Source organism: Onychomys torridus, chromosome 2 (genome assembly GCF_903995425.1).
Source record: "Onychomys torridus chromosome 2, mOncTor1.1, whole genome shotgun sequence".
Lineage (NCBI taxonomy): Eukaryota > Metazoa > Chordata > Mammalia > Rodentia > Cricetidae > Onychomys > Onychomys torridus.
In genome coordinates this window covers 104052311-104075947 of record NC_050444.1, presented here as the reverse complement: position 1 = coordinate 104075947, position 23637 = coordinate 104052311, and the positions used below count along the sequence as shown (strand labels likewise).

Genomic DNA, 23637 nt, shown 5'->3' with positions numbered 1-23637 from the left:
AGAGGGCCTGCACCTCTACCTTTCCCCAGGAAGGATATTCTCTGAACCCTTATGACTCCAGATGGCCACACAACTTTTGAGATCAAATAACCCAGTTCACATTCCTGCATCCTACACATCGGATGTTGACTAAGTTCCCTTTAAAAAAAAATGCATGCCAGGCTGTGGTGACACACACCTTTGATCCCAGCATTCAGGAGGCAGAGGCAGGTGGATCTCCGAGTTCCAGGCCAGCTTGGTCTACAGAGTGAGTTCCAGTACACCCAGAGCTACATAGTGAGACCCTGTCTGGAAGAAAAACAAAACAAAACAAAAAACATTGCATAAATCACAACCAAGTTGGCAGTCTTCCTTAATTGTCGAATGCTATCACTCCAGAGCGATTTGGAATTGTCTTATTGAAGAAAACACAGAAGGCAGTCTCAAGCTTTGTTTTTTGGCAATCCAGATCAACCTTTAATTAGAAGTGTTTGATAAACTGTCTCGGTTTGAGACGTACACTTTGCAACTAACTGCTGCTGCAATTTCTGTGCTGGGTATTACAGACGGGAGCAACCACATTCGGTTCATGAACTGTTTAAATCCAAAAGAGCAGTAAACCAGAAATCTCTACAGGTCATTATTGTGTTGGAAATTCACAGATCTTTGTTATTTTCTGGGCCCAAAGTAAGAGGTTAGAACCACGACTTCATTTTTGAAGCTTTCTTTTCTGAGAGCTCTAGTCAGTTTGTCTGCATTTTCCAAAACCCCAAAGGGGGCTCTGCCTTTGCCATATGACTAGCAGGATCCCTGACCTAAGACAGCCGAAGGCCTCACCCCGAGGGCTCCCGGTCTCCTGGCACTGGGCTGGAGTCCCTTGCCAGGGAGGCTCCTGGTGTCCTGGCATCAGGCTGGGGTCTCTTCGCCCAGGCAGGGCTCCCACCTCTCCACTGGGCGGCTCCAGAGACCCAGCCCCGCCTGGTTTTCGGTGGGGCACCGTTCTGCTGCCCCAGGCGGTTAGGCTGTCACGTGTCGCGGAGGCCTGGGCGGGGCAGCCAGGCGGTATTTAGCGCTCGCCCGGGGCCGCCCTGCTGTACTGCGGGCGGGACCGTGCGGATTGGCTCTTTGTCCTGCTCTCCAGGCCGTTAGGTGGGTGCTACATCAGATCAGGGCCCCCAGGAAGCTGCCAGTCGGCCTGCTCTGGGCTCCGGGCTGCAGCAACGCGGGGTGACCTGGCCGGTGGTGGCAGTCCCGGGCTGGCTGCGAAAGCTCTTGCTTTTGTTCTAGAGGTTTACTTTCTGCTTGCACTTCCGTCTGGGCTGGGGTGGAGCAACTTGCGCTTGTCCTGCGGGGGCTTTACTTAAAGGGAGACACCTTACAGAAGTACTTGTGGGAGCACGTAGTGGGAATTGTCTCGTTTTCCTTTAGTGCCTCACTAGGCACGTCTGCCCTCGGGCTTGCAATAGCTCAAGCTGGCCGTGAACTCCTTTCCTGCCTCAGAGCCCAGGGATTACAGCACCGCCATACCCTTGGAAAACGTCGTAAAGTGGTATTTGATGGGTTGCGTTACGAGATGGATACTGCTCAAAGCTTCCGCCTTCAGGGCAATTATTTCTTGTGAAACTGGGACCTTTGGCAAGAGGCTGAGCTGTGGCTAGACAGGTTCTGCTCTGGGCAGAGGGCAGTTTCGTGTGGGTGTGGGTCACTGGGGATGTTAATTTTTACAGCTAGCGCTGGTCCTGAGAGGTCCCTAAGTTCCCTGGAGCGACTCTTTCTTGAGCTCAGTTGGCATAAGGCATCCATTGCTACTTTCAGTCTTATTCATACAGATGGTAAACACACTAAAGTGTCCCAGCTTGATAGTCCTGAGGCTGTGAGCAGGCTTGGTGGCCTGTGTCTAAGCCCAACACTACGGAGACTGAGTTAGGAGGGTCAGTCTGGCCTTTAGACTGGCCAAGGCTTGAGTAAATCAAGGGCATGCCTTTAATCCTGTCACTTGGGAGGCAGAGACAGGCACATCTCTGAGTTGGAGGCCAGCCTGGCCTACATAATGAGTTCTAGGCTGGCCAGGGTTACAAAGTGAGACCCTGTCTCAAAAATAAAAATAATAATCAAGGGCAGGTCTGTGGGGAAGCGAAGACGTCTTCTGTTTGAGTTGAATTGTATGCCTTTCTGGTTAGCCCTTTTGAAAACAAGCTGCCCTTCAAAGGCACTAAGCAGGTCCTAGTTAAGAGTCAGAACACAAGTCAGTGGCTCCTCTCTCCTGTTGAAAGTGCATAAACTGCTCCAGGCTAACAGCAGGCTGTTGGCCCAGGAGAGGGCTCTGAGTTAGAGGGTGGAAACTGAAACTTGATCCAGCTGGAATTGAGCACCTTCCCTGGGCTGGGGAAGGAAGCCTTTCCCAGAGTTCTGAAATCAGTTTCTTTTCTCTCCAGGTTTCCTTTTATCTCCAGGAGGAAGAAAATGGCGTCTGTTGCAGTTGATCCACAACCGGTATATGATTTTTTAAATAACCCGTTTCTTGGCCCCTTTTTCCCCTTCTGTTCTGAGTCATTAATATCCACTCCTCTCTGGTTGCAGAGCGTGGTGACCAGGGTGGCCAACTTGCCCTTGGTGAGCTCCACCTATGACCTTGTGTCCTCCGCTTATGTCAGTACAAAGGATCAGCATCCGTATTTGAGATCTGTGTGTGAGATGGCAGAGAAGGGTGTGAGGACCGTGACCTCCGTGGCTGTGACAAGTGCAATGCCCATCATCCAGAAGCTGGAGCCACAGAGTGAGTTCAGATTTTTCAGCCAATATCAAGCCCAAGGGACTAGGTAGGGTGAGTTCTAAGTTAACACCAGGAAACCCTCAGGTCGTCCTGCAACACGTATACGTAGACACTGTCTGCTTACCTTCATTATCACAAAGGGACTGCTTTGTAGCCATGACAGAGAGTTAACTCACATTACCCTAATAGGAACTTCCCAGCCAGGCATGCTGGCTCATACCTGTCATCCCAACGCTTTGGAGGGGAGGTGGAGAAGTGTCAGCTGAAGGTCAGCCTTGGCTACATAGTGAACTCCAGGCTGCCTGGGCTGTATGAGACACTGTCTCAAAAAGGAAAATAAAATAGGCTGGACCTGGTGATTTATGCCTTTAGTCCCAAAACTCTGGGGATGGAGGCAGGCAGATCTTTAAGTTCAAGGCCGGCCTGCTCTACCTAGCAAAATCCAGGCTAGCCAGAGCTACATAGTGAGACCTTGTCTCGAGACAAAAAACAAACCAAAAAGAAAGAAAAAATAAATTTCAAAAGTTTTTTTGTAACTGAAATTACAAAGGAATCATCTAGGGAGGTGAACTGAGTTAGCTTTCTCATACACTATGTGCAAATTGAAAAACAACTTTTAGTGTATTTTTAATTTGTTCTGTGTCCGTGTGTGTCTGCATTTGTGTGTAGGTTCGTGCCATGGCCATGGTCATTACAACAGGGATCAGTTCAGGTCATCAGGCTTGGCAGCAAGCACTCTTACTCACTGAACCATCTTGCCTGCCCAAACTTTCTGTTTTGAGACAAGGTTGCACATTGTAGTTCATGCTGGCTAGGAACACACTATGTAACTTTGTCCCCAAACTCAAGGATATCCGCCTGCCTCAGCCTCTCAAGTGGCTGGGATTATAGCCTCTCAAGGCCTAAACCAATGTGCCTGGTTTATGCAGTACGGGGATAGACCCAGGCAAGCACTCAACCCACTGAAGTCTATTCAAAACTTTTTTTTTTTTCCTGAGACAGGTTTCTCCATGTAATAGTCCTAGCTGTCCTAGAACTCGATTTGTAGGCCAGGCTGGCCTTGAACTCACTGAGATCTGCCTGCCTCTGCCTCCCAAGCGCTCGGATTAAAGGCGTGTGCCACCACCCCTCGGCAAAATTTTGTATTTTTAATCCTGACATTATTGAGATAAGAAAAACACTGGACAAGTAATCTACTTAAACTGAAAATGACTGTAGCTCAATGGTGGGTGCTTTCCTGGCATGTCTGAGACCCTGGGTTCCATCCCAAGAAGTGCAGACAAGAGAGGAAGCTAGGTTCCCTTAGCACTCATTCCCGACTTCCTCCCACCCGCCTCAGGTTGCTATTAATCTATTTTCATATAAATTATTTCTGGTCTCTGGTCCAAGAAGAGTCGTAAAACTTACTCTTCTACAACAGGCTTCTTTCACTTAGCGTAGAGGTTTTCAAGACTCCTCTGTGATATAGCATTGCATGTGCCTCTCAGAGCCATGGCGGATGGCCATGCTGTAGCTGTTCTTAATCCCTTTTTTTTATTAAGGAATAATATTACATTGTGTGGGTAGATAATATTTGTCTTCGGGCTCCTGATGCTGTGATGAAACACCATAAATCCCAGAGCAACTAGAGGAGGAAAAGGTTTATTTGGCTTACATAACCTGAGTCACTGTCCACTGAGGGAGGCCAAGGCAGGAACTCAAACTGGGCAGAAGCTGACTCAGAGGCCCTGGAGGGGCACTGATTACTGGCTTGATTCTCATAGCTTGCTCAGCTGGCTGATTGAAGAACCCAGGACCACCAACTCAGGGGTGGTCCCGCCCACAATGAGCTGGGCCCTCCCCCATCAATCACTAATTAAGAAAATGCCCTGCAGGCGTGCAGCTAGCCCTGTCTGATGGAGGCATTTTCTCAATTAGGTTCTCTCTTCTGTGATGACTCTGGCTTGTGTCAGGTTGACATAAAAACTAGCCAGGGAAATACTTCTCCCTTTTTTCCCATGTCACAGTGTGTGTCTCTGTGTGTAGCCATGGAGGTGTGAGACTGATACCAAGAATCACCCTGGATCACTCACTTTGGAGCCAGAGTCTCAATCAAAAAACATAGCTCTGGGTTGGGGATGTAGCTCAGTGGTAGAGCGCTTGACTAGCAAGCACAAGGCCCTGGGTTCGTCCTCAGCTCTGGAAAAAAATAAATAAATAAATAAATAAAAAACATAGTTCACTGATATGGCTATCAGGCTAGCCCATTTGTTTTCAGGGTCTCCCGTTTCTGCAGAGGCTGTAATTACAGATGGCTTGTAATCCACATTATGTGGATTCTGGGCATCTGAACTCTAGTCTTGAAATTTTTCTGATAAATGTTTGACAACCGAGGTATCTCCCCAGCTCTGACATTTTACCTGTTCATCAGCTGATGGACATTAAGGTAGCTTCTGCTTTGGGAAGGTGGTGAATAATGCTTCTGTGAACGTATGTACATACAAGTTTGGGGGTGAATATTTTCAGTTTTGTTAGTATGTATTTAGGAGTAGAATTCCTGGGTCTTTAATAACTTTAAATTTCAGTGAAATCAGGGCTGGAGAGATGATTGAGGGTTAAGAGCATTGGCTTCTTTTCAAGAGAACTTTGGTGGAATTCTCAGCACCCACGTGGTGGCTCACAACTATCTGTAACTCTAGTTCCAGGAGATCCAATGACTTTTTTGGCCTCCCATAGACACCAGGCTTGCACACTTGTGCACAGACACACATGCAAGCAAAACATCCACCCATACACACTGAGTTTGTTTTTTCATTTTTAGAGGGATCACCAGACTGTTTTCCCAAGTGGCTACATTATTTTACACTCCTACCATCAAATCTCTCCAAAAACATGAACTACTTTAAAAAAGATTTGAATCGGTCTCCAAAGGGTAAATTAGGGCCTTGGTGTAGCTAAGCTTTCTCAGCCAGCTCCCAAATCACAACAGGGAGACTTATTAGTTACAAAAGCTCAGCCAATAGCTTAGGCTTGTTTCTAAGTAGCTATTACAACTTACATTAACCCATATCTATTAATTACGACACAGAGACTTTTTAATTACAAAAGCTTGGCCGATAACTTAGGCTAGTTTCTAACTAGCTCTTGTAACTTAAATTAACCTTTTTTTATTCATTTATTTTCTGCCTTGTGACTTTATTACCTTTAATCTGTACTGCCCAGGCTACTTTCCTGCTTCCTCTGTGTCTGGCTGGTGACTCTGCCTTCTTCCCAGCATCCTCTCTGCCCTGAAAATCCTGCCTAGCTATTGGCCATTGAGATTTTTATTAAACCAGTCAGAGTGATATAGCTTCACAGTGTACAAAAAGATGATTCTACAGCACCTTGGATTTTAAGGGTCCTTTGAGACGCTATGCCAACAATGCTAATTCTGAAATGAATTTGGTGTGAATGCTTGGCCTGTTACCTTTAAGGGAGAAGCTTAGACTGAAATCTAGGCCTCGTTAGAGGGATCGGGGTGCTGCTGTTCACTGGTGAGACCCCAGAATGTATGGCTGTGTATTGAGATAAATAGGGACTAACCCCGCCTGGAAATGCTAATTTTGAGAGTTTTCAGTTACTTTATTTCCTGAGTGAAGGAAGGTTCAGTGGAAGCTTGCCTACTCTGTTGCTAACATGGAGGCCTTCTTCCTTAGCTGCTTTTCCTATACCTCTTCCTTTTTTACCTGTCACTGGAGGAAAGTTACCAGCAACCTGCCAAATTTCCTTCTGTCAGACAGAGCTAGAGAAACCAGGAAGCTGATTCGGTGGTTTTAAGAAAGACAAAACTGCATTCTTGCTATTTTTTTTTTTTTTTTTTTTTGTAGTAAAGCCCTAAGATATTGTCGTGTGTATTTGTTCTGTGCTCACAATGACCGTTTTCCCATGTTTCCCGTGTTTCCTGCAGTTGCCGTTGCCAATACCTATGCCTGCAAGGGGCTAGACAGGATCGAGGAAAGACTGCCTATTCTGAATCAGCCGACAGCTGAGGTGAGCTGGGGACATTGTTGAGGCTTGCTGCTTGGCGCGTTTTCATGTTCTCTTTGGCCCAGGCTCTGTGTGCCACAAGCACACAAATAGCTTGCCCTTAAGCTGGATCATAGTTTTGAAGGAGCAATGGCTGCTCCCTGACTTCCTGAATTGCTGTTGGGTTGAGTTCAAGAAGCAGAGAGGAACTAGCCGCTTTTGGTTAGAATGGTTTTTAGGCCAGTCTCTATCGGTTTGTAACTTGGCTCTGGCTGTGAAACTGCCCTTAAATAATTGGTTCCATGCGGTGATGGATGTATGTACAACTAACTGGGAGCTGGGCTGGGCTGGCTTTGTGCAATGCTGGTAGGAACCACATGCATACGGGACAGCTAGCCAGTGTGGGCAAAACGATTGCCTCATCCGTCCTAGGGATCCCGTAGTTCAGATAATGCTCTAAATTTTTCTTTCTGTTTAAGAATACCGCATTGCACAAAATGGTAGTTAGGGCTGTGTCTTTCACCACTTAAATAGAAGAGTTTAGTGTGCAGCCTTTAGAGTACTTTTATGTATTTCTGAAATGTTCACTTATGTTGCTTGAGGCTATTGGAAGGATAGGAATTATTTTCCATTTGGGGTGTTTAAATTTTGAGGAATATTTGGCTAGTATGGTAGCACCTGACTTGAATCCCAGAGCTCTAAGCAGAGGCAGGGTGTTCCTGTGAGTTCAAGGCCAGGCTGGTCTACATAGCAAGTTCTTGGCCAACAGGGCTATACAATAAGAACCTTTCTCCAAAAAAACAAAAACAACAAAAACAAAAACAAAAACAAAAAAGGTGTCTTAATGACTTGTTTATAATGCCCAGCATAACTTATGAGCTGGGGTTATAGCTCAGGGCTTGCCTAGTGTGTACAAGGCCCTGAGTCTGACCTGCAACACCATAACAAAAATAGTCAACTGATTGCATTTCAAACTAAAGAAAAAACTAGGTTGGGATCGTAAACTGAAAGCCTCGTAAGCTGAGATCCTACTAAGAAGTAATTTAGAGGTTGCCGTTGCTGGTGTCCCTTGTGGCTCTGTGCTACCCTCCCCGAATCTCTTGCCGCCCTCTCCCCTCCCTCTCTTTAACCTGGACAGTCCCATGTGCCGGGGCCTAGAGGACCAAGTTCAGCTTGGTCTGCAGTGTCCTTTCTGGGATGATGTGACTTCTGAACCAGCTGTCTAGAGTCATATAATCTCACCGATAGGTAATAAGTTTCCACTTTTGTTTTTTTTTTTGGGGGGGGGTGTATAGGGTCTCTTTGTAGGTAAGGGTGACATCAAGCTGCTGATCTTCCTGCCTCTACCTCCCAAGTGATAAGGTTATAGGCTTGTAGACCACCCCTTTTTATGGTGCCAGGACTCAACCCCAGTGTTTGATGATGTTTAAAGACTCTACTCACTGAGCTACATTCCTAGCCTACCACCCTTCTTCAGTGCCCGCTTTCTCTCCTTTTGCCTATATGCAAATGTAACATTGTAAAGATCTTTTAGATTTTTCTTTTGAGGGGTGGGGCAGGGGCTGCTGAGGGTTGAACTCAGGGATTTTAGGTTTATTTTGGTTTTGAGTCAAAGTTTCCTTGTGTATGGAACTCAGACTCCAGCCTCCGCCTCTTGAGTGCTGAGGTTATAAGCATATCCACTACACTCAGTATAAGATAAAGTTTGAAAAATACTTACGTAAGTTAACTTTCTGTGGAGTAAATGGGGTGTCGGTGCCACAGTGCGTGTGTGGAGGTTCCTTCTACTACAAGAGTCCCCGAGAGAGCTCTGTTCTCGAGGATCGGTTGCACTTCCTTTTGTCTGCTGGGCCATCTGACTAGCTTTACGAGAAATTCTTTTTTGTTATTTTTGGTTTTTGAGACAGTTTCTCCACATAGCCTAGGCTGTAGACCAGGCTGGCCTCCCAAATCAAAGCCGGTCATGGTGATGCCTCTAATCCCAGCATTCAGGAGGCAGAGGCAGTTGAGTCTGGGTTCCAGGCCAGCAAGGGCAGTGTAGTATAAGACCCTGCCTCAAACAAGAACAACAAAACCAAAACAACTCCACTGATTTCATGCTTATTTTATTTGCACATCTAACAAGCCTTAAGTGGCTGGTAGGACAAAGACCTGACAGAGACATGTAGCCTCATTGAATCTTAATGTTATGCCCAAGACCCGGAGTGAAAGGGCATGTTCAGCCCATCTTTAACTCTGGAGCCTTTGTAAAAGCATAAGTGTGTATTTGCCCATTTATCTCACAAGCTGGCTTCTATTTATTTTTTCTTACAGATTGTTGCCAATGCCAAAGGTGCTGTAACTGGGGCAAAAGATGCAGTGACTACTACTGTGGCCGGGGCCAAGGATTCTGTAGCCAGCACTATCACAGGGGTGGTGGATAAGACCAAAGGAGCAGTTACTGGCGGTGTGGAGAGGACCAAGTCTGCGGTCAATGGCAGCATCAACACAGTTTTGGGGAGTCGGATGGTGCAGTTTGTGAGCAGCGGAGTGGAAAATGCACTTGCCAAGTCAGAGCTCCTGGTAGACCAGTACCTCCCTCTCACTCAGGAGGAGCTAGGTAATGGTGCTTTTATGCTGAAGTTCCTTTTGATTCCCTTTTAAAAACTTTGTTCATTTATTTAGAGATAGGTCTCAGTATAGAGCCCTGGCTGGCCTGTAACTCTATGTAGATTATGTTGGCCTTGAACTCACAGAGATCTGACTGTCTACCTCCAATGCAGGGCTAAGCCTCGAGTGCAGGGATAAGTATGTACCACCATGACCAGCCCAAAGCTACCATTAACATTTAATTAATTAATCAAGTTACATTTTATTATTTTATTTATTTTATTTTGGTTTTTCAAGACAGGGTTTCTCTGTGTAGCTTTGTGCCTTTCCTGGAACTCACCCTGTAGACCAGGCTGGCCTCGAACTCACAGAGATCCGCCTGCCTCTGCCTCCCGAGTGCTAGGATTACAGGCGTGCGCCCCCGCTGCCTGACTACATTGTGTTATTTTATGTATGTGTACACGCATGCCATGATGTACATGGAAGACAAAGGACGAGTTGCAGGGGCTGATGCTGCCCTTGCTGCAGGTGCCTCAGTCACTGCTCTACCACTGTGACAACACACCATGACCAAGGCCACTTACTTCAGACAGTTAGAGGCCTTGATGGTAGAGCACCCACGGGGCAGGACAGCTGAGGGCTCACATTTGATAAGCAGGCTGGAGTGGAGAGAGCACACTGGGAATGGCACCAGTCTTTTGAATCCCCAGAGCCTGTGCTGTGACAGACCTGCTCTATCAAGGCGACACCTCTTAATCCTTCCCACACAGTTCCAGCAACCCGGGACCAAGTACTCAACCAAAAGCCTCTGGCCATTCTTGTTCAAACCACCACAATGTGGCTGCTGGGCATCAAACTCAGGGCATCAGGATTAAAGGTGCCTCTGCCCACTGAGCCATATTTCTGGCCTTTTAAAAAAAAAAATGTGGGGGCTGGAGAGATGGCTCAGCGGTTGAGAGCACTGACTGCTCTTCCAAAGGTCCTGAGTTCAATTCCCAGCAACCACATGGTGGCTCACAACCATCTGTAATGAGATCTGGTGCCCTCTTCTGGCCTGCAAGTACACACGCATGGCGGAAAAACTGTATACATAGTGAATAAATCTTAAAAAAATAAATAAATAATTTTAAAAAAATGGTTTTTTTTGGCTGGGCGGTGGTGGTACATGCCTTTAATCCCAGCACTCGGGAGGCAGAGGCAGGTGAATCTCTGAGTTTAAGACCAGCCTGGTCTACAAAATGAGTTCCAGGACAGCCTCCAAAAGCTACACAGAGAAACCCTGTCTTGAAAAAAAAAAAAAAAAAAAAAGATTTACTTGTTTTTAGTCTGCGTGGATGAATGTTCTCCCTGCATGTGCATCTGTGCATCACATGTGTGTGTGATGCTAGATCCCCCGGAGCTGTAGTTACAAACGGTTGTGAGCCCTCATGTGGGTCCTGAAAATTGAACCCGGGTTCTTCCACTGAGCCATTTCTCCAGCCCCTGGCAATAAGTAAATCTTAAAAAAAAAAAAGAATTTACAAAAGTTTCAAGTCATTCTTGGTTATCTAGCAAGTTTGAGACTAGCCTTAGTGGTCCTTAGTTAGCATTACTGCTTGTTCTGTGTGCCGGGTCCATGTTGCTAAGAAGTTCATGCTGGTGGGAGAAGCATATGTAAACAAGCATGTGTGTGTGTGTGTGTGTGTGTGTGTGTGTGTGTGTGTGTGTGTGTAACAGATACAGTAGCACATCAGGGTGCTTGACCCAACAGTGGATATGAACAGTCTCAGGGAATCCAGATGTCTTTGCTGGGATCACAGCTGAAATCCCTTGTTTATTTTCTCATTTTCTGTTTGTCCTTTATTTCCAGAGATAGAAGCAAAAAAGGTGGAAGGCTTTGATGTAGTGCAGAAGCCAAGTTACTATGTACGACTGGGGTCCCTGTCCAGCAAGCTGCGCTCCCGGGCCTACCAGCAGGCTCTCAGCAAGGTTAAAGATGCCAAACAAAAGAGCCAGGAGACCATTGCTCAGCTCCATGCCACCGTTCATCTGGTGAGTACAGTGCCATTTTAGGGATGAGAAGAGATATGTTTAGGACATTTAAGGGTTTCAGTATTGTATGTGAATAGCCTAGTGGGCAAGTGGCATGTGTTCAGATGACTAGAAAAGAGTGAAACCCTGGGGTGTCAGTACAGCCAGTTCCCTGTCCTGTGGCACGTCCAGAAAGTGATGCTGTTGGCAATGATCCAGAGGCGGGGTTGGGAACTTCCACAGAATTCTAACAGCAGCTTCCATGGGGCTGAAGAGATGGTTTAGAAGATAAGAGCACTTGCTGTATGCGCAAGCACACACACACACACACACACACACACACACACACACACACACACACACACGGCAGCTCAGAAGGACCTGTAACTCTAGTTCCAGGGGGTCCAATACCCTCTTCTGGCCTCTGAGGGCACCAGGGCATCAGGCATGCACATCATGCACACACATGCATGCAGACATACATCAAAATAAGCCATGGGGCTGGAGAGATGGCTCAGAGGTTAAGAGCACTGACTGTTCTTCCAGAGGTCCTGAGTTCAATTCCCAGCAACCACATGGTTGCTCACAACCATCTGGCGCCCTCTTCTGTATACTAAATAAATAAATCTTAAAAAAAAAAAAAAAAAAGCCAGGAGGTGGTGGCGCATGCCTTTGATCACAGCACTTGGGAGGCAGAGGCAAGTGGGTCTCAGTGAGCTCAAGGCCAACCTGGTCTACAAATCAAGTTTCAGGATAGCCAGGACTGTTAACAGAGAAACACTGTCTCAAAAAAACCAACAAAACCCCAAAAAAGTAAGTCTAAAAAACAAATAAAACAAAACAACAACAACAAACCCCACTTACTTTAACCCCAGTGCTCAGGGAGGGAGAAGTAGTGAGATATCTGTGAATTTGAGGCCAGCCTGGTCTACATAGCGCATTCTAGGATAGCCAAGACTAAGACTTTGTCTCAAAACAAACAAAACAAAAACACTAAACAAATAAAAACTCAGGCTATTCTAGGAAGTTATAAAGTATATCTTGAGCAGTTTTCCTGTTAGACATTTGCCTTACAGAAACTTCTTTTGCTTTATAGTTGGAAGAGACCATACAGTGCACAGCAGGAGTAGGGGTGAGTTTGTGCAGAACATCACAATAGACTATTGTGCAGCCATTAAAGATTGCCAAGTTAAAGAATGGCATGTACCGTACTGAGCGTCAGTTTCTTCCTGGAAGAACAAGAGGCTGGTAACGGGGAAGAGGAAGGTTCTCTTCCTCAGTTTTTTTGTTTGTTTGTTTTTCTTGAGACAAAGTCTTGCTATGTAGTTCAGGCTGGCCCAGAACTTGATACACAGACCACGCTAGCTTCAGATGTGTAGCAATTCTCTTGCCTCTGCCTCCCGAGTGCTGGGATTACAGGCATGCACCACCGTGCCCGGCCTTCTTCCTCCTTTATTTTTCCTCATGCCTTTTTCTTCTTTTAATTCTCATTGACCCTTCATGCGAATATAAACAACTCTATTACGTTTTACCTGGGCCACACAGGATCGGCAATTTAATGGTTGCACAGAGGCAATGAAGAGCCACTGCCCCCTGGTCGACCGCCAGGTCGACAGGCAAACGCAGCTCTCGTTAACTCTCACAGCAATCTGTGGTCTTGCGTCACCCGTGTGTGTCACCCGTGTGCACCACGAGCTGCAAGCAGATGGGAAATGAAGGGATGACCGGGTTCAACCTGTTTTGTTTCATCCCAGATTGAATTCGCCAGGAAAAACGTGCACAGTGCCAACCAGAAAATTCAGGGTGCCCAGGATAAGCTCTATGTCTCGTGGGTGGAGTGGAAGAGAAACATCGGCTATGACGACACTGACGAGTCCCACTGTGCTGAGGTAAGACGAAAGTCTTTCCTTATCCGTTTCCCTGTGAAGACTCCCGGAGTGTATTTCTATCAGCCCAGCCTGGTGGCGCAGATGTGGCATCCCAGCTATTTGGGGTGTTGAGGCAGGAGGATAACGGGTTCAAGGCCGGCCTGGGCCTATCTGAAAAGAAATAGAGGGGCTGGAGAGATGGGTAAGCAGATAAAGGTGCCTCCGACCCACATGGTAGAAGGAGGTAACCAAGTCCCTCAGGTTCTCCTCTGACCTCTGCATAAGTGCACACAATAAATGTAGTTGAAATACTAGTTTTAGAAGTAAGGAGCGGGTTGGGGCGTAGCTCAGTGGTGCACGCTCCGGCCTTGGGATGGGCAAAGGTGGCTTCTGGAGAAGCTGAGGACACAGCGGAGAGCTGAGGGCAAACTCGTGAAAGGATAGGGGCTCACGCTCCAGAGCTTGCTCGGTGTAATCACACAGAATGGTCCTCCGTGTCCCCAGGGTGCCTCTGAAGTCAGTGTCAATTGTTTGTTCATATTGCATCTTCTTATCTGACAGTTGAATGTCTAAATTCAGCTAACAACAGGGAGTCTACGCTTTGATGTCTGCTCTCCCCTGCTTGCTAGTCTTCATTTTAAGATGATGACCTTTACAGTCACGAGTTCAAATCTCCCACTTAGCTACTTTCCAGCTGTCAATGGAGCAAATTAATTAAACTCTAAGTATATATTCCTAGCTGTGAAATTTGGTTAGTGCTGCTGCATACAGTATTGTTATAAGGGTTATTATATATTATATAATTAAAGATGGTAGCACACACCTTTAATTAATCCCAGCACTCTACAGGCAGAGGCAGGTAGATCTCTGTGAGTTTGAGGCCAGCCTGGTCTACAAAGTGTGTTCCAAGACAGCCGGACCTGTAACACAGAGAAATCCTGTCTTGAAGAAAAGAAAAGAAAAAAAAAATCCAATTGGTTGGGGTCTTAGTTCAGTGACAGGGCATTCCTCCCTGGGGACAAAGAAGCGAACACTCAGGAGTCAGAGAGGCTGCATGTGTGTGGATGTCCGTATGGATACATAGCCCACATACTGTGTTTGGGCTAAGCCATACCTAGCACCGTTAGAGCCACTGCTAATTCCTGAGTTTGTTTTATTTTTAGCACATCGAGTCACGTACTCTAACCGTCGCCCGCAACCTGACTCAGCAGCTTCAGACTACATGCCAGACTCTCCTGTCCAACGTCCAAGGGCTACCACAGAACGTTCAGGATCAGGCCAACCACTTGGGGGTGATGGCAGGCGACCTCTACTCAGTGTTCCGCAATGCTGCCTCCTTTAAGGAAGTGTCTGATGGCTTCCTCACTTCTAGCAAGGGGCAACTGCAGAAAATGAAAGAGTCCTTAGATGATGTGATGGATTACCTTGTTAACAACACGCCTCTCAACTGGCTGGTAGGTCCCTTTTATCCTCAGTCTACTAAGTCTCAGAATGCAGAGGTGGACAAGACCAGCCCGGACGTCCAGCAGTCCGAGCTCAAAACTCTCTGAACCTGTCCTTGTCGCCAGTGCATGATGTAGCCAGGTGGCATCTTTTGCTAGTTTGAAATTAACCCAATAGATGACTTTAGATTGGAAAAGCAGCTAGTTCAAACAAAGGTCCTCATTATGGTCATTAGTGGCTGAATGAAGTGCTGTAAAGGGGTCGGCCTCCGTTGGCACGTGAGTTCTTTTTCCCTGGCTGGTAAGCAGAATGGGTTAGCATGTGAGAGCCTAGCCAGTTTTTGTCTGTGGCCTTTGTGCTGTTGGCTGTAAATGTCTGTCTGTACCGAATAAAGATTCCTTCATGTGGCTTCCGCTCTGAACTGACATCTGCTCCTGCACATCCTGAGCAGCCTTCATCATTGTGGTCTCCAGGCGCACACTTGTGCAACTTGCTTTTCTTTTTTTATTCCCTATGAAGAAATGCCACCTTTGGACTCAATAAAATTCATAGCAGGATGGAGCACTTGTATGCTGTGGTCATGTGGGCTTTGTGTGTCGCTTCCGTTGACCTGCTTGACCTGCATGACCTTGTTAAGCACATATATGAATTCCAGTTGGCCTGTTGGGGAGGTCAGCAGGGTCATAGCATTGGGAGACAAAGGCTGATCCGAAGATTTGAAACAAATCCAAAGCTGATACGAGGCTGGACACGTTGTTACTGCCACTCAGGAGGGTGATGGGGGAGGATCACTTGAACCCAGGAATTAGAGAGCAGCTTGAGCAGCAGGGAAGCCCTCATAGAAGAAGGAATAAAGGGTCAGTAAAAGGGCTCAGCAGGTAAAGGTGCTAGCTGCCAAGCCTAATGACATGGGTTCAAGACCTGCCCCATGATAACAGGAGAGAACTGACTCTGAATGTTGTTCTCTGAGTTCCTTATGCACGAGCATGCACATACACAGTGCACACACACACACACACACACACACACACACACACACACACACACACGTCAGGATGGTGGCACACACCTTTAATCCCACCACTCAGAAGGCAGAGGCATGTGAATCTCTAAGTTTGAGGGTAGCCTGGTCTACATAGCAAGTTCTAGGACAGCCAGGGCTACATAGAAAAACCCATATCCAAAACAAAACAAAAATACAGTGAAAGTGTGGAGTGTCTTTTAATTTTTTTTTTTTAATAAATTGTATAAAGGGGGGTTAAGGGCACTAGTTGCGTTCAATTTCCAGCATGTACATGGCAGCTCGGAACTGAAACTCCAGTCCCAAGGGGATCTAACACTCATGTAGGCAGAACACCCATTTATATAAAACAAATAAAAACATGATACTTTCTTTAAAAGCTAGAAAACAGTCTATACTTCTCTACACTCTTTCGAGCCTGGAAAAATAAAAACTCAACAGAAAACAAAAACAAAAAGCAGAGTTGGGGACTTAGCTCAGTGGTAGAGCGCTGGCCTAGCAAGCGCAAGGCCCTGGGTTCGATCCTCAGCTCTGAAAAAAAACAAAACAAAACAAAACAAAAAGCAAGGCATGGGGCCATGGTGGCACATGCCTCTAACCTTAGTGTGTTGGAGATAAAGACAGGAGAAACAGGAGAATCAAAGTCAAGAATAGTCCCAGTGTGGTGATGACTTTAATCCCGGCACTCCAGAGGCAAAGACGTATAATCTCCAAGTTTGGGGGTCTGGGCTATATAAGACCCTATCTCAGAAAAACACAAAACATAAAGGAAAAAGTTGTGTACATTAGAATTTTATTAGGTGGCAGTTGTTCATTTACCAATTAACCTACCCCTGAGAGGGTTTGAAAATACATTCTTTAGATTTTGTTATGTGTATTTGTTTTGCCTCCATGTATGTATGTGCACTACATGCGTGTCTGATACTTATGAAGGTCAGAAGAGGACATTGGGCCCCCGGAACTGGAGTCACAGTTATGAGCCAACATGTGGGTGCTGGGGAATCAGATCCCTGGTCCTGTGTTAGAGGAGCCAGTGCTATCTACAGCTGGGCCTTCTCTCCATCCACCCCTCCCCCAAGGGATTTTTAAGCCAGTAGAAAGGCCTGGTCACAGCAGACTGCTTTGTTGGACTGGAAGCAATGGGAGGTTTGCATCACTTTCCCCAAAAGACAGCAGACCTTTTTTCCCTCAAGAGCCCAGTTAGAAAATAAGTCACGAGTGAGATTGCTCAGTGTCCACTTGCCTAGATAACTATTTCTGTGTGAGAAAACAATTTCAGTCAATGGTGAGATGCCCATAGGAAGCCACGTGAGAATAATTAGAAGGAAGAAATCTAATCAATCTGTCTATGGTAGCCAGGCTTCTAGTCCCTTTAAGGGTGACCCATCATTTAGGACTGGTCGACAGACTGCTTATCACGAAGCTGCAATCTTATCAAACTTTCAAAACTGCAAATGCAAGCTGGGATGCAGCTCAGCTGGTAGAGTGCTTTCCCAGGCATGGACTAAACCCTGGCTGGGTTCCATCCTGAACACCTCATAAATGAGGTGTGGTCACTCCTGGAACCCTAGCATATTGGAGGTGCTAGCAGCAGGAAGAGCACAAGTCCAAAATCATCCGTGCCTATGGAGTGTGTCCAGCTACAGCCTGTACTATGTGGAACTCTATCTAAAAAACCAGAATTTGCAAGATAGCAAATTCCAGGGGCCAAAGAGATGACTTATTGGTTAAGAACACTGTCTGCTCTTGCAGAGGACCTGGTTTCCATTCCTAATACCCACACACAGGCTCACAACTGCCGGTAGCCTAGTTCCAGGGGATCTGAAGCCCTCCTCTAGTCTCTGGGGATAGCATGCACATGGTACACATACATATCATCAAACAAAATGCTCCTATGTGTAAAGTAATACTTTAGAAATAGAATGTTAAAAAAAAAAAAAAGGAAGCAAATTCTAGAGCCACACACTCTGCTGGCTATGCCAAGAAGTGAGCAGGGCTGCTCTCTGCTAGAACTAAACTCTAAGAAGGCAGTCTCTTCCCTGGCTCATGCCTTCCCATGAAAATGAGTGTGGGACTTCACCAATGTCCTTGTTGGGGGACTTGCTGGCATCCTGGCAGCTGTCTTTGTTTGGCAGTTACAGACCTTCTGGTTTCAGGAAAGGTAGATAGATTATTCATGAGTCTCTGGTCCTTAGTTTCTCTTTTCTGAGTTCAAATTAGCCATTCTGTGGCTTAGCTTTCCATTCTGTGCCTCAGAAGTATATGGGTGGTTTATTTCACTTGAAAATATTTGTATTTGTGGGTATAAAAATGTTTTTTTTTTTTTTAATGCTTATTTGCGTTAGTGTGGGTATATGGGTGCTGTGATGGGTGTAGAGGTCAGAGGTCAATCTGTGGGAGTCTATTTTCTGCTGCCATGTGGGTCCCCATCAAATTCAGCTTATCAGGCTTGGTAGCAAGAGCCTTTATGCTCTGAGTCATCTCACTGGCCCATGCGTTTTGTGTTTGAGATGGTGTCTTAGTGGGCCACGCAAGCTGGCCTAACTCTTAGACTCAAGTAGTCTTCCTGACTCCGCCAGCCGGGTACAGGAACTATAGGTGTGTGACATACACCTGGCTTGGAGAATTCATATGTAATAACTACATGTCTGCTCTTTCTTGTTGAGTTTGATCTTGCTACACAGCTCTGATTGATCTCTTCATTCTCCTGAGGACTGAGATTATAGGCAGGTGTCATAATGCTGGCTACTGAATGTATACTCTTGTGTTTCTTCCTGACAAGAGTTTCAGTGCTAACTACATTGATTAGGGAAAGCAGACAGGTCTGAAGTTCATTCTTCCTGAGCAACAGAATGCAGACTAGAGCTGGCGGTGGTGGCGCACGCCTATAGTCCCAGCACTCGGGAGGCAGAGGCAGGTAGATCTCTGTGAGTTCGAAGCCAGCCTGGTCTACATAAGGAGTTCCAGAACAGCCAGAATGACAAAGAGAGACCTTGTCTCAAACACTAAGCAACAAACACTACAATGCAGATGACTTTTAGCAGACACTCCTGCTGCTTGTCATGACCTGTGAACACTGATTGTGGTTTTGTCTGCCTGTGTCTCTGTATAGAGAATTGATGCAAGCATGCTTTTCATTGGCTTAGCAGTATCTGGTGTCTTCAAATGTTGCAGCTTCGTCATGGCATAAACTGACCGAAAATTTAGTTGTAACTGATTTCCTAACACACCTAACAGCATCTTACCATGTCAGGGTAGAAAATAATGGCTGCATGAGCTCTGGTGGGTTAGCCTGAGAGAAGAACTCTTGTGGTTAGTCCTGTGCAAACAAACACCTCAGGAGAATATGGAGTGCTGTCCATTAGTCTCTTTAGTTTTCTTTTTTTTTTTTCCGAGACAGGGTTTCTCTATGTAGCTTTGCCCCCTTTGTACCTTTCCTGGATCTTGCTCTGTAGACCAGGCTGGCCTCAAACTCACAGAGATCCACCTGCCTCTGCCTCCTGAGTGCTGGGATTAAAGGCACGTGCCACCACACCCAGCCAAAATAAAAGTTTTTTTTCCCCGAGACAGGGTTTCTCTGTAGCTTTGGAGCCTGTCCTGGACTAGCTCTGTAGACCAGGCTGGCCTCGAACTCACAGAGATCCACCTGCCTCTGCCTCCCGAGTGCTGGGATTACAGGCGTGCGCCGCCGCCACCACCACCACCCGGCAAGAGACCCAATCTTAAAAAAGAATTAAATTCTAGAGACAGAGTCTTATTATGTTTCCCAGGCTAGACTCAAACTCTTGGGCTCAAGTGGTCTTTTTGCCTCAAAAGCTCAGATTGTAGTAGACACACACCACTACACCCATCTATCTGCACAGTCCTTACTTGCTTCTCACTAGAGTGTGAGAATACCATCTGTGGGACAATGACATGTATTCTCTCTAACTGGCCAGCTCAGGTAAATATATAATACCAGGACATGATTAGGGAAACCACACCTCCTTTGGTGAGACATTAAAGACACTGAGGAGCTAGTGAAGTAAAAAGAGAAACTAAAATGTGGGTTTTGCTGAATGCCCCTTTTAGAGTATTGCTTAAGAGGGGGCAGGAGAACAGACCTTTAAGAAGCGGTCTAGCTGGTGCCTGGGAAACAGGTGTGGGAGGAGGGAAGCCTCTCTCGGCAGCCGGACCTTTCTTGGCTCCCATGGGACAGAGCCAGTTAGATCTCAGATCTGATCCAGTTCCAGGAGTAACTCGATATCGAGGCCTTTCTCTGTGATGGTTTTGTGACTTACTCTGACCCAGTAAACTTAAGTGGTCCTTACTTTTGTCTCAAGGAAACCTTCAGGCTATCTCTGTCCACTTTCCACGGAGGTTTCCTGTGATGCAGGCTGTTCTGTAACACTTTAGAATGGCTCCGTGGCAAAGACCTTCCTTGCTCCTCTTACTTCTGAGATTCTGATACGATCCTCTCGCCCTGTGTGTGGAACTCATTAACTCAACTCGTTCTGGGATAGGCTCAGGGCATATTTACAGCAGTTTTGGTTCAGGCTAGTCTCAAATTCATGGCAATCCTTCAGCCCTAGTCTACTGAGGGGTACGATTATACAGGCCTTTGCAACCACTTTGGCAAGTTGAAGAAGCCTTTTAATTTAAATTCACTGTCCACCTGGGGCAGAGCTATGAGGGTCCAGGAGGGAAAGGGCAAATTGGAATCACACCCTTAGTTAGTGGTGAGATGTTGAGAGACACGCCGTCTGCCCACTGCTGAATTTGATTGGTAGGAATGATTGGCACAATACATATTCAGACGGTGTCCTCTAGGTGATCGCTTCAAGTGACAGGAAGTAAGGGTGAAGGAGGATGTTTACGTTTCACAGGGAGCAGACAGTTAAGCGGCTTTCTTTCTTTGTTCTTGATAAGGTTTTGCTAAGTAGCCCAGTCTGGCTTTGAACTCAGTTCTCCACCTTCTTCAGCCCTCTAAGTGTCGGGACTATGGGATGTGCCATCATGCCCAGCCAAGATTCCTCTTTCATACTTGTTTACATGGGGCCCTCATGATAGAAAGAAGCGGGGTATAACAAGAAAAAGCTTGAATCTCACACAAGAGCCTCATCTTTGTAGAGAGTGGACCTCCAGACATTTAGCTTGGTAGTCATTTCATGAAAGTTCTATTGGAGTGAGCCAGATACAAGATGTTGGTCCCGTATCATAATTGCCTGCATTTTGGACTCATACTGAAAAAAAAATCTGCTTTGTACACTTACTAGGTAGAAAGAATGTGAATATGAGAGCAGTTACTATATATATATATGGGGTGTGTGTATGTGTGTGTGTGTGTGTGTGTGTGTGTGTGTGTAGCTGTATTAACAAAGTCATTTTTATTTGAGTTCCTCATAGTGTAAGGTATGAACTCTGCCATTGCCTTGCTTGGCAGAGCATCCCACTTAGGGCAATTGAGTGGGAGTAGTTGGGTGTGCACCAGCCCACTCACCTGTTCCTAACTGTCCAGTAAATGTAAAGCAAGTGAGGCAGACTAAGGGCTCCTGCCCCCCTGGGCGGCAAGCACACCCTCAAGCTCATAGACTGCCCGTTAAGGATGAGGAGAGGTTGCCTCAAATATTTGCATGGTCTTTTTCTGTTGTTGTTGTGTTATATATCCAAACTATAGGCCAGCAAGCGGGCTCAGCCGGTAAGGCACTTGCTATCAAACTTGAAGATGCAAGTTCAGTACCAAGGACCCACACTGTGGAAGGGGGGACCTGACTCCTACAACTTGTTCTCTGACCTCCACCCACACGCTGTGCTGTGCCTTTACACATACAAGCACAAAGTAAAAGCAAAAAAAAAATTCTAAACTACTTTTATGTAACAAACTCTAATTTTATGGGTTTTTTTTTCTTCTTCATTATTTAAAATCTGTTCCCAAAACAATTCCTGAACCCATGTCATAACTTTTAGCACTGTGCACACACATTTACCAGCAGGTTAAACCCTTACAGATAGTATTTCCATTCCTGTAGTGGCCTCTTACAGCCAGGAAAAGGCATCATGTCCTCAATGTGTTTAGTGCCATCTTCTGGAGATGTGTGGTAACAAGTACGTGCATCTGTACTGTGTAGTGTCTGAATGGTGCCCCCCTAGGGGTTGCATGGTGAACAGCTTGCAAAAAATATTCGCATCTCTGTCTATCCCCGTTAATGTCACAGTGTGCATTTCATGCGGACTCCACCTTCCATCACTGATAGGCATTTTCAGCAAAATACTTCTTGCAGTCCTGCTTTGACAGTACATAACTGTTTGTCCATGGCAATGAAACAGGTATTTTTAAAAAAAATTTCTTTTTATTTCATGTGCATTGGTGTTTTTATCTGCATGTAATGTCTGTATGAAGGTGTCAGATCCGCTAGAACTGGAGTAACAGACAGTTGTGAGCTGCCATGTGGGTGCTGGGAATTGAACCCAGGTCCTCTGGAAGGGCAGCCAGTGCTCTTCACCACTGAGCCATCTCCCAGCACCAGGTATTTATTTTCTTATTCTGGGAAATGATTTGTGAAGCATTTCCCAAAGTCCCGCCACGGTGGTAGGCAAGATCACTAACTTAGAACTTGAACTCACCATACATGATAGACAGTGGCTGCTCTTAGCTGCCCCTTCCCTGCCTATGGATTGTTCAAATGGCACTCTTAAACCATCCTAAGGCCTTAAGTGTGTGTGGGGGCTGGGGGCAGTAGAGGCACAAAAGCTGCTTTGGACCTGAAAGTTCACTTCTCTTCTTTACCGCTTGTTCTACCTTCGACCTTAGTCTACACAGGGAAGCTAGTGTTTGTTTCACATCTGCGGTGGTTTGAGAGAAAATGGCCCCCAAAGAGAGAGGCACTATTAGGAGGTGTGGTCTTGTTGGAGGAAGTATGTCACTGTGGGGACTGGCTTTGAAGTCTCTTTTGCTCAAGAATTCCTCAGTGACTTTCTGTTGCCAGCAAGATGTAGGACTCTCAGCTATTTCTGGAGCACCATGTCTGCCTGCACGCTGCCCTGCCATCATGATAATGGTCTGAACCTCTGAAATTGTAAGGGAGCCACCCCACCCATTAACTGTTTCCTTTATAAGAGTCGCCGCCATAAGGTGGTGGCACATGCCTTTAATCCCAGCACTTGGAGGCAGAGGCAGGTGGATCTCTGTGAGTTCCAGGCCAGCCTGGGCTACAGAGTGAGTTCCAGGACAGGCTATACAGAGAAACCCTGTCTCGAAAAACAAAAAACAAACAAACAAAAAAACCCAACAACAACAACAAACCAACAAAGAGTCGCCGTGGTCATGGTGTCTATTCACAGCAAATAGAAACCCTAACTAAGACAACATCTAAGGTTCTTCTTTTACAGATGTTTGATTTCACTGTCCTTGACTTGACCTCTGAGACGGATGAAGTTCCTGACATTATACCTTTGGAAGAAGAGGATTGAGGATGAATGATCATGCACTCACAGCCTTGTCCTCTTAGGGTAAAATGCTACCCCACTAACTCTCCTCTGTTGAGAATGTATTATCTATCAGGTTTTTATATTTGCACATGTGTTTGTTCCTGTGTCTTTGGGAAATGTTAATCTACTTTTTCCTGGATGTTTGATGTTAATTGCAAATGACATGAACTTTGTAAGAGATCTTGTTCAGTATCATCTATCATTTTATATAATTCTTCAATGTTTAATTACTGAAATGACTATAATAAAATTGTGCTGTAGGCCAGTGAGATGGCTTGGGTAAATGTGCTTGCTGCCAACCTGATGATCCGAGTTTGACCCTTTAGGACCCATATGTAGATGTAATTCTGAACGGTTTTATTAAATAAGAAACACAGAGCCAAATGCAGAGCTAAAGCCCCCCCCCCCAGAGGTAAGAGAGCAGTAGCTAAGAGCTGAGACCAAGACCACCTTCTTATCACTCGCTGCCGTCCTTCCCCTGAGAAAGAGACCTATTTCCTGTG

General features: G+C 46.0%; 1 protein-coding gene across 2 annotated transcripts; it reads left to right on the top strand.

Annotated features, from left to right (window-relative positions):
- Positions 1-1013: 1013 nt before the first annotated feature.
- Positions 1014-23403, top strand: Plin2 (perilipin 2). 2 transcript variants are annotated; one of them, XM_036179610.1, is made up of 9 exons: positions 1014-1128; positions 2415-2472; positions 2560-2755; positions 6678-6760; positions 9050-9335; positions 11175-11356; positions 13090-13224; positions 14367-14657; positions 23036-23403. In XM_036179610.1, the coding sequence occupies exons 2-9, from the start codon at positions 2443-2445 to the stop codon at positions 23114-23116; spliced, it is 1284 nt and encodes a 427-aa protein (XP_036035503.1). In that variant the 5' UTR covers positions 1014-1128; positions 2415-2442; the 3' UTR covers positions 23117-23403. The 2 variants fall into 2 exon arrangements, with proteins under 2 accessions (XP_036035503.1, XP_036035502.1); XM_036179609.1 differs by lacking the exon at positions 23036-23403 and having other exon boundaries at positions 14367-15216.
- Positions 23404-23637: the final 234 nt, after the last annotated feature.